We start from the raw sequence: 12,800 nt of genomic DNA on the forward strand, positions 1-12,800 counted from the left end.
GCCATGTCTGCATTGGTCTTTTTTCAGTCATCCTTGAATATTGTCAATAAGCGAACTGCGACGAAGACTGCGGCAGCCCTTGCCTGCAATGGACATCGATTATCAACCACATGTACCGTGGACGAATAGCGCTGTGCTGGTCGTTTTTTTTGGACCAGGCTGTGCCGTGTTTCAAGGCCCGTCCATTTGTTATTGATCAACTACATGACGGAAGAATTGCCCCTAACAAAGGGAGGGCGGCACCAGAACTGAAAACAAACATGCTCCAAAGTATCTGGAATCAAAAGCCGATGAAGGCGGTGAGCTGATGACTTCGGCATCGAGAGGGACAACCACTTCCAGGTTCTTGTTAATGAACATGCGTAATATTAGTTCGCACCTACCTTTGGTAGGCTCCCTCAGCCTAATTCTGTCGATAGGTACGCTCTGGTGTTCTTCCTCATCCTAATGTTGGCGAAAGGTACGTCTCATGCCGAGGCAACGAACATTAGTCATAGACATCTGTTATTTCGGAGGGTGGCTAAAAATGAATAAGTTCCAATATTCCGGGCTTCAGGCCTCGCCTTTCGCTGCGAGCCAGCAAGCCTTGGCCCTGGCCTCAAACGTAATTTTTGCACCAGCTTCATCGTCCCTTCACCCACTTCTGCATAGCATCGCCTCGAAGACCGCGTCCAAACGAGAACGTGAGAGGAGGTAGACGAGAAAGACACAGAGGGAAGTTAGTGGGAACCTTGTTGGCGACAACATTGGCCGCATTGAGGTACTTTACTGCATTCGGAGTCAGAAGACCACCTGCACGATAAACAATATTCACTTTAGGTAGGTGGACTGGAGAACAATGAAGGTCTTGCCTGAGAGGAAGACAACACCCGGTACTGCAACAGGGACTGAACGAGCAAGGACTATAGCTGTGGCCAGGCCAATCTCCTCAACTGACGTGGTAGAACGTGAAGGGTACTTAAGGCTAGGTTGCGGGAAGGAAGGCTTAATCAGAGAACCTGCGTGAGCGCTTTATTTACTTGCAACCAAACACCTCAAATGCCAGATGTAGCCCTTACCCTCGAGTAGCACACCGTGTGGAGCGCATCTCGTATAAATCATGTTGATGATCTTCACGTGAACCTCGACGCTCTTCTTGAGGTCTGAGTCTTCAGCGAAGTCAACATCAGGTTCCACGATAGGAACCAGATCAGTTCTCGCTGGCTAATAGCAGCAAAACCAGCAAAGGCTTACAGCCTGAGCTTCGAGACCAGCCTAAGTGGGTAGGGACGACGTATTGCAGAGGATTGGGGCACGTCATTTGCTGAAACGGGCTCCAGCCGCAGCCGCAGCCTGCAGACGAGGCAGAAGATTCATCGAGACCCTGAGTGGCAGGTTCTAAGGGCGAAAATGGAAGAGGATGCGCGTCCGTGTCAGGCACGAACGCCGGGAATGATACCCCGGTTCGACAACAGAAGGGCCAACTGGAAGTCGAGAAGGAGTCTCATGGTACAAGATGACACCCGAAAGTATATTCTGTGCAGAGCCAAGATTAGTCTGATCAGCTGAGAATTTTATGATAGGTGCCGATACTGTGCCAGTGGGGAGATTCAGTACAAGCACTCCCTTCCACCGCCGTCTGCGCTCTCGCTTTTGAGCATCTGTGTAGACTTTCGATTCTCCTAACTCGCCATCCGCGACGACCAGTGTAGCTTCAATACTATCAATAGTCTCATCAGTGGCATAGATGCCCTTTCCTCGTGGATTGACGAGAGCCTGAGCAGTCTGAATCAGAGACTTTGCGACTGCAGTAGAGTGATGAGGATAAAGGTAGGAGATATGGTTAACCTCATCGGATACATTGTCATTTCCTCCACTGACAGCGAAAGTGTATGCGGGTGTGCTTGTTGCATTAAGAGATATCTTTTTGAAGAAATGTTGGGATATAGCTACCCCCAACACGGACGTTTAAAAGCATGTCACGGCGAAACTGTGGTCATGAAATGAGTTTCAATACCATCTCATTCAGCGAAAGCATGAGACAAACCGATTCGCCAGCTGCAGACACGAGCTTGTAAAGAACAGATATGATATCTTTAGTCTCCTGACAGACTAATCGAAGTCGTTCCTAGGCCTCTGAGGCCTCATTCCTCGAGCTCGAAATTTTGCCATCCGGTAGACAAACTCAACATACGAGCAAAGTATGGCGATTTGGAAGTAGCGAAGGCGTATAGTAATAGCATAATACATGCACAATCGACAGCGACCGTCTTTCAAAACTCCATATCCAAGCCCATGACTCTGTCGGAATATCTAATTTTTCATCGAAGGCCCTCGGGTGTGCAAAGAAATGCAGACTAATATTCTGGTCATTCCGACTGTCATGGATTAGTACATACCTTGAAAAGTGGAAGTTGTGCAGGAGGAATTCAATGTGTAATTGCGTGATCAAGGAGGAAAGCAAGAGGAAGCTCGATGTAAGCTTGAATTAATGACTACTTGCCTCGGCCTACTTTGCTTCTGGACGTAACATGTTCACAATCAACCACGTCCGACTGACTGCATTGACCCGCAGGTCCCCGTTTATACGCTCCTACTCGAAAAAGTCCCCAGTAATTCAACCAACTAATCGGAGTACTGAGCAAGATGATGGGGACTTCCGTCCACCGTGGGTGTACTCCGCGTCTCACATCCTCACCTATACCCTGATACCCAGTGAGTCGGCACGATGTGACGGTCAGCTAATGGTAAACTTATATATATAATGATTAGCTGCTATAGTGTATTGCGTCTTTCTTGCTGATTGGGGTGAGCGGGAACATGTCTTCTCGCCGGTACGTATCTCATTCAGTTGTTTAGCTCAGTGTCTGACTTGTGAACTTCCAGGTGCGCAGATGGACAACGAAATACAAGGAATCTTTTCTCTCTCTTTCTCCAGACGAAGCCTCCTTGATCGAAGGGTCGCAACAATCGAGTCCGACTACAGAACTACCGGTCACAACAGCAAGTCAGGCAGAAGGCCGCCTTCGCAGTTGATGAATGGCATGTCTTCTTACTGAAGGATGTAGTTCAATGACCTTCGGATTTGAATACCTTAGCAAGTATTAAAATTGATGGAGAACCAACAGGTTCAGAAGCCACTGAACCAATCTTGTATCTTCGATAGACAAACGACACATAGATTGCTCATTCCTTCTGAGAATGTAGATACTTGAAAGAGTTGGCAGGAGGAAAATGGTCTGGCTAATGGAACAATGAAAATTAGTGCTTGGTAGCTGCTTGACAGTAGATTTAGCGCTGTTCGGTGGCTGAATTTACTTGCAAACCTTGATGCGAAAAACTGTGCAGCACACGGAACCATGCAAACGGCGAGCACCCCAGCTCCTTACCCTCCAACACATCCTCCAATACAAAATGGATACCAACCTCTCACAGGTGCGGATAAATGTACTGGATCATAGATTGTATATTTATGAATCTCTAATGACAGAATCTGAAATCTATGCCATCAAACGACAGTACTTGGGACTACTTCCTCCATTACAGATAATAGATATCTGTCTCACATTTGAGGCTCACGCACCTTTACATGTAAAAAGTACTGTCTGGCCTTATGATATTCGAGCTGCAATTGCAGCGATTCAGGCCCAAAATGCTCAGAACTCCCAGCCTCAACTAGCCCAACAGTCGAGCCACCCAGTGGAAGCTGGTGATCAATCTAAATCATCATCACCGCCAAAGGATTCGCCTTCCGGCACAGGAGATATCACTGCTTCATCATCTTCTGAGCAGGTGCAGAACGCAGCACCAGGTCCCTCTGTAACGCACGGCCCGGCCTCTGGTGGTAGTACAACACCTCACCCGTCTGCAGCAGCTCACCCACCACCTCCACCGCAACAATCCCTTCCGCACTATCCACATCAACCATATTATCATCCTTCATATCCACATGCTCCGTACTATCCCGCACCACCCCAAGCACACTACACTTTCCCCCATCCATTTCCCCCTTACCCTCCCCCACCTCCGGCACAATACCAGCCGAATCCGCCTCCACCGCCTCCGCCAAGTCACCCACCACCACCGCCGTTATTCACGACTGCACCGTTAGCACATCCCTCTCATCCTCCCGAACCGCCCCCACCACCAAATGCTGTTGATGACCTCCCTAGTTATGAAGAAATGATTGTGGAGGCGCTGATCGATTTTGGTGACCCAGAGGGTTGTGCACCAAAGGCTCTATTTAGTTGGATGGCGTCACATTACCCATTACAGTCGAATTTTAGGCCTTCAGCTAGCCAGGCCCTCCAAAAAGCGTTCAAACGTGGACGCCTAGAAAAGGGGAATAATGGGAAATACAGATTGAATAGCAACTGGGAAGGTGGGAATGTAAGTATTTGCACTTTTAATTTTTGTTGCAACTTCCAACGATGTCATTTACCAGACTTCCAAAAGAACTACTCGTCGTCCGCAGACTCATGCTCAAACCACTTTGCCTGTCCATCAGGGACACGCATCATCATCACCTTTCACTCATATTCCCCTTGTCCATGACGCAGATGCAGGTGCATCATCGTCCCAGCCACGTGCCTCCGCACAAGGTGGACAATCTGGACATCCTTATGGTTTTGGTTATCAAGGACCGTCCATGTCTACGGCCCCTCAGGCTGGTTCCTCGGAAACACAAACTGCCGAAGGCCAAGTTCGAGAAGGCACCGATGCTTGGGAAGCGGCCCAGAATATTCTCAAAGCCATAAATTTTGGACAATTATTTCAAATTTCGAACGAGGACGGACCAGCAACACATGCGGGTACTGCGACGGTGGCCCAAGCACCACCTCCGGTCTTTGCTGGTTCGGTCGAGGTATCGTCGACATTCGATAGCCAAGCAATTTCGACGATTGCGGCCGCGTCTCTGCCATCTCGGAATACTGGGCCTCGCACTGAGTTGAGCAGCGACGAGAGGGCGGCGCTGCAGGCTGAGCTTGCCCTCTTAGCCGCTCAGCTGGCGGAGTTTGCAGATGTGGGCGAGGACGAGCTAGCCCAAGACCTCAACCCTCCCAAAAACCTCGAAGAGGGTTATGTTTCTACCGCGACTACAAGATCACAAGATTCTCCTGATTCCGTTCACCCTCCCCCGGACCAGATTGACAGTGATGACGAAGATGAAGATATGGACATGGTTGAAATACACGTACCGATGGCTTCGCTAACAGCGTAATTGTTCTTTGTGTTATTTGATGTAGCTGATGGAAGTATTAATGATACAGTAGTATTGAATGACCCAACGATTTCCCTTCAGCTCTGTCTAGCGCTAGTATTTCCCGAGGATCCTTTCCTCTGAGACTCTTCGAAACGACGTCCTCCAGTCAGGTTTCTCCTGATAATGCCAGGCGCTAATCATTGCCGGAAAACTCCACCATACGGAGCCTGCACGGTGAGAACTTTCCCCGCTAAATGAATGCGTAATTGAGCATGACTTAGATTCTATAGATATGATATCAGATATTACGCACTTTGCTCCATAATGAAATCCTTGGCTGATGATTCATTGTATGTCCCAGAGAAAGTCGTTGCTGTTTCGTTTGTCGGCTTTTCGATTTGTTCCTGGAAACTTGAATTGATTGATACTTATGTGAAGCATCCGGCCGAACATCCGCATCATTTAACCTGATACTTATGTGAAGTACCCGGCCGAACATCCTCGTCATCATCGTTATCATTTAACCTGACATTTCGTCGGTCCGCGATTGATCTTGATCAACGTCATTGAGTTTTCATTGCGCACTGGTAGGACAGGTATGTAATGATTATATGTAAGGTGTGATTCAGCATCAAAGGGCTATGCCCTTTTCCCGATGAATTGATGACTATTAATGACCGTTGTTGTAGTGGTGCTAATGCGTTTGTCGCCGGTGCAAATCACACGTCGTCTCTTGCAACTGGTTTCGATGCTACTTAGTACGCAAGTACTAGCCAGCTCGGATTTTTGTGACCTGCATTTAATTTTGTTTATTGGTGTCCTCTGGTGACATCGCTCTCGCTTGTGAGTATTCCCTACCCCCTCAGTTATTTAATAGAGACATTCAAGACCTGATTCTGGACAGCGCTTCCTGATATTAGTAAAATTAAGGCCGTGCGGTAGAGCGGTTCATCCAAGGGTGGGTGGTCACTATCCGAAATCCACAAACTTAACCCACCCTCAGATTTCATCACCAACCGACCTGGAGTGTTAATTCGTTTCATTTGACGGCGCGTTTCATATGACGGCGGTGCTCTAGGATGCTACCGGCTTGCGCGGCGCGCGCTTTAACAAAGTTTAAGGGACCGATAACTAGATCGATCATCTTACAGGCCGATCAAAGTTTATCCCGTGATCACGAGACATCTTTTTCAGGACTTTTCGATTTTGCAGTTGAATCTGCTTGACGATTTGGTCACGGCGTTCACACATATTCAGTACGGTTTTCTCCGCCGTATGCTCTACGTATTGACCAGACTTTAGATCTACTTTCAACGGCCGTGTTCTTCCTTATGTGCTCGGGCTTGTTGGACACTCTTGTTAGCTCTAACAAACCTTAGAAATGCGCGCCTGTCAAGCGCCGCCGACGTCACCAAAGAGCTGTAGGCGTGTAGTTATACGGTGCCAACTACTGTGAATGATCATTCCGAAAGAATACTCAATCTGAGCCGTCAGTCGAAAGTCACAGAATCAGTCGGTGCGTGCCGATAATCTATCTCGCCTTGTGCAACAATCTCTGGGAGCTTTAAAAGATCGATAGCACCCTGCCTCCGGGAAGGACGAATAAAATATCCAATACTACCGACAGTATGGCGCAGAGTTGCTACAAGGGGTTGCAGTCAATAAGAAGTGTTCGATCGATCCTTGAGGTGGATTAGTTCTAGAGTATTGGCACTACTTCGGGGCTTATTGCCTCTGTTTGCTACAACGCTCCACCTTGCTGGAGCCTGCTGGTCATCGGGGACAGAAGAGATCCAAAATCAGTGGTCAAGCGATTTTTTTTTTCATGAGCGCGTCATCTAACTCCAACGATCCCTTGCGAGCTGAGCTAGACAGGCTCCAGCAAATGCTCACGGAAAATCGGGCGAAATGTGCTGAAGCTAAAATGCGTCTGGAGGCGAGAGCTGTCACTGAAAAGGGCCGTGAAGTAGAATGGGACCAGTTCTTCATGGAGATCCGGGGGAAACTTCATAGCCTGATAGATGATTCGCGCGAGAATAGGACATCCAGTAAGCTGAAACATTACGGTCTCCCGCTTTATGTTAATATGTCGATACGATCTCTGATATCAAACAGATACATCGATGGAAATTCTCCTAGAAGCGTCTGAACAGGTCCATCACGAGTCGCTGGCTGCTATTGCGGCTTTCGCAGAAGGTAAAGCGGGTCCACAAGTTAGGCCGCTAAATGCTGATCATCGGGCGATGCGATAATCAGAGCACCGGGCGCAACGAGAAGCTCAACATGAAGAATTATGGCGCCTGATAGAGGCGTGCAATAAAAGCAGATGATACTATGATCACGATCAAGTACACCACGGGATCTGAACCGTTTCGCGATTTCGCAACGAAGATGTCAAAATGCATGAACATACAATTGAATGGATTGGTACAGAAGGCAGTCACAAATGCCGAAAGTAAACTTGCCCCCAACATACACGCCGTGTGTTTTCAAAGTGATTAATTGATCTTCAACAATTCAACCTCAAAATGCAAGGTCGAGTGCGGTGGAATGACGGGTGGAAATCCGCGTGCACCATAAGCCTGAAAAGATGTCAAACTGGGACTTTGATTTACATGAAAGCTTCACCCACATAATCAGGAGTGGCCGTCAATGTAGCCTTCTGGCCGAGCGATAGTTGCGGTACGCCTAACAAATCCCTGAATATTGGACAGACAAAGATGCGGGAAGTTCACAAACCTTCATCCCATCCTTTGATAACCTTACCGACGCCTATTTGCGTCACGAAGGGGTCTTTACTGTGAAGAAACGATCATCAGCTGTAATCGACAAGAGGCCGCGATGCTTGCCGATCTCTGCTCGAATCAAACTTGGTGCCGTTTACGAGAGTGCCTACGTAGTGGATCGTGACCGTGTCTGTTACGATATCGGGGCGATCTTAGTTGAAGCACGATTCGAAGGTAGTGTACACTGTACATACCACCCCGTTTGGGGAAGGTTACACCGTCACCAGGAATGATTGTATCAATAGTGACGCCCTGTTTCGAGTTAGCGATACAGAAGAACAGTGGTGGAGAAGCCACGCGCTCACCATTGTACACGGTGACACGTACCAGGTGCGGGGAGATAGATATGATAGGGTTTGAAGCGACACACTTATAGTGGCGGGGAGGCGGAGTGCGGATCTTGATCCGAATCTGGCAATCCCCCTGGTCGATAACATTGAACCCAATACAACTGTCGCATGAACGTTATCGATACGGGCTCAATATTCCTATTATCCAAACGATCAGTTCCCCGGCGGCGCTACACGGAGTCTGATTTCCAGCGTTAGTCCTCCTTGATTTTCGCTTGCATCTTCCGATGAAGCCCCTCAACTGTCTTCAGCTCATCGAAGGCCGTCGATCGATGATAATCCTCAAAGGTGACGGTCAACGCGCAGCATTGCAAGAAGTAAAAACTAAGAAACGATTTGAATCCCATCAAGTCGAGTCATCGATCGAAGACCGCCGTACCTATGCATAGGTCCCGACTTGTCTTATGTGGGGACAGATAAACGTTCAGACATATTGCCTTTACGAAGGGGGGAAAGGAATATCTTGTCCTGTTCGCCGAAACTCTGCGATTTATAGGTACGACAAACTTCCCCGAAGCAACGGGTGGAGTGATGGTTCCGACATCCGAGCTATATGCACAATTTAAGACGAGGCGGAAAGGCCTCATTTCTGTTGAACATAGGCGATCATCTCGTGATGGAGGACAGGACAAATTACGACCTCGATACTCTTTGGAAAATACTTTCCCGACGCATAAAGAAATCCATCCTCTTCAGCAAGACAGAACAGCGAAGAAACCAGATGATAGCTATGTTTCTAACTTGTCACAGGGCCGGCCAACTTGAAGTCATTGAACAGAGTGGAAATGCGTCATGGTATGTGGACCAAGAATTTTATGCCAAGTATCAGATTTTGTTATAAAATTCGCAATTGCATGGAAAACAACCGTCGACGTTCTAGACACAGACGTCACGGACAATAGAACGGACCGCAAGCGTGGCTGAGAAGTGCGGATGCCTTGCATGCATGTACCTAGGCATCAGGCATTGCCGGAAATCGGCCCGGCGAGTAGTGTTGTACAGAGAGACGCGCCAGTTGAACAGAAGAACTGAAGAGAGAGTGGAACGTAGGTATGATAGTGCCACGTCCGGTATGGTATGAATGATGAATCCGCTCGCACAAGAGAAAAATCTGCACATGGGAAGTTGCCAGGCCGAAGGTTACACCCTCCGGCAGATTCGCTGTGAAGAAAAAAAATTGAGATTTGGGACCGAATAAAAACCTTCCAATAGCAAGCGTGGGAGAGCCGTCACGCGTCATGCCGTGAGCCTGAGCGAACTTGAAGTTGGAAAGCTTAGCCTAGGACCTAGGTCGTTGAGGTTATTTCAACAGCTCTTCTCAGGGCTCCTGCAGGTAGCAGCGTCACCATTAATATTAGTGCGGCTGCGAGCGAACTGAACCGTCCAATGCCCTCAAGCGGTTCGTTGCTGAGTACTGATTACACACCTTGCAGAATCTTTGGAATCCAGTAAGTATATTTTCTTGATCATGGGAGCACGAAACACTGATAAAAACATTTGCAAACATAGAGAAATTCCGTGACGCGCTTTACTTGCGTCACCGAGCAAAATTCATATAAGTAACGCCATCATGACAGTGATTCTACTAAGGATGTGCACCACAGACTACCAGGGGCTACCATAGGTCACCGGTCATCCATCGGCCACGTTTTACAAATTGATCCCCACGCTTCTCTCACTTACCTGTAGGTTTTCACTTGGATTAAACCAGGAGGCGATGCCTTCTATCTTCCAGCGCCTGGTCCCGTTCTCGTGCTCACACAGGAGTCAGGTACACTTCCAGTACTTACTGTGCTACCCGTCTGCTACCGTGGAGTGGAACTCCCTAGTTTCAGGCACGTCGGGCTCATATAAACTAGCCACTCATGATCGACTGATGACATTTCAGGCAAGGAACTTTCTGCCCACGGCCACATGTGAATTAACCGCACATGCGCTGTCATAGGCTGTCATCAGGTCGGCTTCCGATGGCTTGTGACGCAACGCCGGCGGTAAGCATTCATTCCTACTCTTTGCATCTTCGTTGACCATGCAATATGATATAGTACTCTCTGCTCAAGTAGGTCAGACCCACGTGTGAGCGTTTCGATCTTCATCTTGGCGCCACCCTACTAACCGAAAAAACGGTACTATTCAATTCACCATCTTTCATTATTCGTCTCGTCCATCATCGCGTCTAGATGCCATCAGTTGTAGGCTGCTGATTATCATGTTGCAGCGTGCTTCCAGTGCTGCGCAATATCGCAATGCATCATATTCGTCCAAGTACTGCAAAGGTACTGCTTTTAATATCCCCTAGTGCGATGTTTCCGGTCGCCGGAAAGTACCGCATCTCATATCTCATCTCAAATAAGTTGAAATAATCACTCCCCGCGCTAAAAGAGGTTCCGTTCGGCGATCACCGCAGGTATGGGGAGTCATTGTCTTATGAACATGATGAATAATGTATCATTGATTCTGTGTCGCGGATCACAGCAGGTAGTCATTGGTAATGCTCATTATTCACCGTCACCGGACACCCACAGATACACAGTGTTTTGGCGCCAAGTAGCAAAATCAAAGATTGTTCATTTCGTGCCTGCCTGTCCTTTTGTTTGTAAGCACTAAGGGCTGGGCAGGATATGCCTTCTCACCACATCATCCTGGGGAAAGGTTACATGTGGCTAATATTGGGCCTCCCCTCAGCCCGGATCTCAAATAGTCCTCAGAGGGGCAACTGTATAAGTATGTGTGTATATATAAGTATCGTTTTGCTCTCTCCCTACGGTCACTATATATGCAATTAGTCTATGCCCGATAACGTTTTAGGTTATGCACTTCCTTGCCCACACAGCGCACAGCCCAGTGCGACTGTGAATTTCCTTACGCGCTAGTGAAGCCTGTCTCTATGATTCGCACGTTGTGCTCCTTACGGACAAGGCAGAAACTATGTATGTATTTAAAAAAAAATCGAACTATTAGCCTTTGGGCATGTATCGTAAAGTTGAGTTTCCTCAGGGCTAGCTAGAGGGTACGTCAGGGTAGTGTCTCATGTAGCCTTAGGTAAATAGCGAAACCTTTATCGGTGTGGGCGTAAACTCATTGGTTCTAAACTTTCCTCGCGTCTGCAGCACAGCAACCACTGGCATGCATGTCACGTCAAGCTCAAGTCAGACTCATTTTGTGCAGCTGGGTTCTACCCCTCAATCATCAGTTTCTACTGGCTAGGCACTGCGATCTCTGTCCTTCTTGCATAATAAAATCCTGGACATGCACTAGCAGGTCACTACCGCACGCGAAATGAGAGACTGGCATACAATCCAGTCTAAGTAATAATCACCGCGACATGCTGACATTTGCGGGCTTCCGTTGGCGTGTCCGCGGTTTTCTGCGTCCCTGTATCGAGTACCTCGCAGCCGCGCGATTGGCGCTGATGAAGATATTGTGTTTTTGGAAGGTGACGTGGACAGGGAAAGGCGGAAGCCGTGAACTACGTTACCCCACATCAAGTGTCGTATCGGGCCGCCTTCATTCCCCAGAGAGGTAAAGTGTACGCGGGTATCTGGGTCGGTCACGTCGGCATGTAAGATGTGTCAAGCTAAATATTTATTCCTGAGGCGTTGGGACGGCAGGTGCTGGAAGAAGTCTGTAATGCTTGATTATTGTAGAATTTCATTGGGCAGAAGCCCGGCTGTTGGGCGTCTAATACCCACACATATTTGACGAGTATTAGATGTGTGGCGTAACCGAGACTCGTAGAAGCCCAAGTGTCCTACTCACACGCGCACACGCGTTCGACGCCCATCAACCTGAGTGCAATATTGGTTGAGACCAAGTTCAAATCATGATATGTCACAGTACCTTATACAGTCAGCATTGAACATGGCATGACGAGCTCCTGGGGTATTTTTGGTCGTGGACGATTAATTCTCCACATGTCATGACAGTTACAGACCAAAGTGAGCGCAACCGTCCTGTTCCGATGCCAATGAGAGTATAGTACGCCCAATCTCTGCGAAAATTCCCCATTCATCTCCGGAAAGGGGGAACCAGTCCCAGCCTGGAGAGAGAACGCTGTTGTAATATGAACAGGGCCCATATGGTTAGAGAACGTAAATGTCGTCAAATAATTCATGCTGGAGGTCATTACTTACTGAGGAACGACTCGGAGTGCTGTAATGTATTACTATTAGGCATACGCACTGCGCCCGTTCCCACACGCGGGATAAGCCCCAGCTTGAACGTGCTCCCAGTCAAATATCCGGATTCCGGGAGGTCCGGTCCACTGCACAGTTTTGATATTTTTCAAGCCGTTCCGTTGATCGCTGAATTCGAGTAGGTCCCACAAGGTCCCACATCGTAACCCGTGTCCATCGTACCGATTCGAGTTGGTGCGGAGACTCGGACGACGACGTTGCTGTTGCGGCAGACACGGAACATGATTGAACCCTTGAAGCGACGTCCTGTGTCAAGAGCTGTGTTAATCAACAAAGCCGGTTTATT

The 12,800-nt window shown here is 48.2% G+C and overlaps 4 protein-coding genes across 4 annotated transcripts; 2 read left to right on the plus strand and 2 right to left on the minus strand.

Annotated features, from left to right (window-relative positions):
• Positions 1-578: 578 nt before the first annotated feature.
• Positions 579-1,238, minus strand: EDB91DRAFT_132651 (fructose-bisphosphate aldolase). The gene is made up of 3 exons (XM_041325229.1): positions 1,059-1,238; positions 852-1,009; positions 579-792 (listed from the first exon to the last, which is right to left on the minus strand). Exons 1-3 carry the CDS (start codon positions 1,085-1,087, stop codon positions 623-625), a joined length of 357 nt encoding a protein of 118 aa, XP_041179635.1. The 5' UTR covers positions 1,088-1,238; the 3' UTR covers positions 579-622.
• Positions 1,239-2,600: 1,362 nt separating this feature from the next.
• Positions 2,601-2,819, plus strand: EDB91DRAFT_1011112 (uncharacterized protein; the record flags this gene model as incomplete). Its single annotated transcript, XM_041312419.1, has 2 exons — positions 2,601-2,694; positions 2,752-2,819. Coding segments are annotated over 2 exons (162 nt in total), but the record flags the coding sequence as incomplete, so codon positions are not given.
• Positions 2,820-3,311: 492 nt separating this feature from the next.
• Positions 3,312-5,655, plus strand: EDB91DRAFT_1119588 (uncharacterized protein). Its single transcript, XM_041318153.1, has 5 exons — positions 3,312-3,414; positions 3,470-4,368; positions 4,424-5,196; positions 5,250-5,432; positions 5,496-5,655. The coding sequence occupies exons 1-4, from the start codon at positions 3,339-3,341 to the stop codon at positions 5,260-5,262; spliced, it is 1,761 nt and encodes a 586-aa protein (XP_041179637.1). The 5' UTR covers positions 3,312-3,338; the 3' UTR covers positions 5,263-5,432; positions 5,496-5,655.
• A 2,025-nt stretch (positions 5,656-7,680) lies between these two features.
• EDB91DRAFT_1236235 (uncharacterized protein) lies at positions 7,681-8,276 on the minus strand (the record flags this gene model as incomplete). The annotated part of the gene is made up of 6 exons (XM_041321426.1): positions 7,681-7,764; positions 7,815-7,870; positions 7,922-7,980; positions 8,032-8,098; positions 8,163-8,220; positions 8,274-8,276. 6 exons carry the CDS (start codon positions 8,274-8,276, stop codon positions 7,681-7,683), a joined length of 327 nt encoding a protein of 108 aa, XP_041179638.1.
• Between the last annotated feature and the right edge of the window lie 4,524 nt (positions 8,277-12,800).

This window comes from Suillus paluster (genome assembly GCF_016628075.1).
Source record: "Suillus paluster strain FC165 chromosome Unknown EDB91scaffold_13, whole genome shotgun sequence".
In the NCBI taxonomy this organism is placed as follows: domain Eukaryota; kingdom Fungi; phylum Basidiomycota; class Agaricomycetes; order Boletales; family Suillaceae; genus Suillus; species Suillus paluster.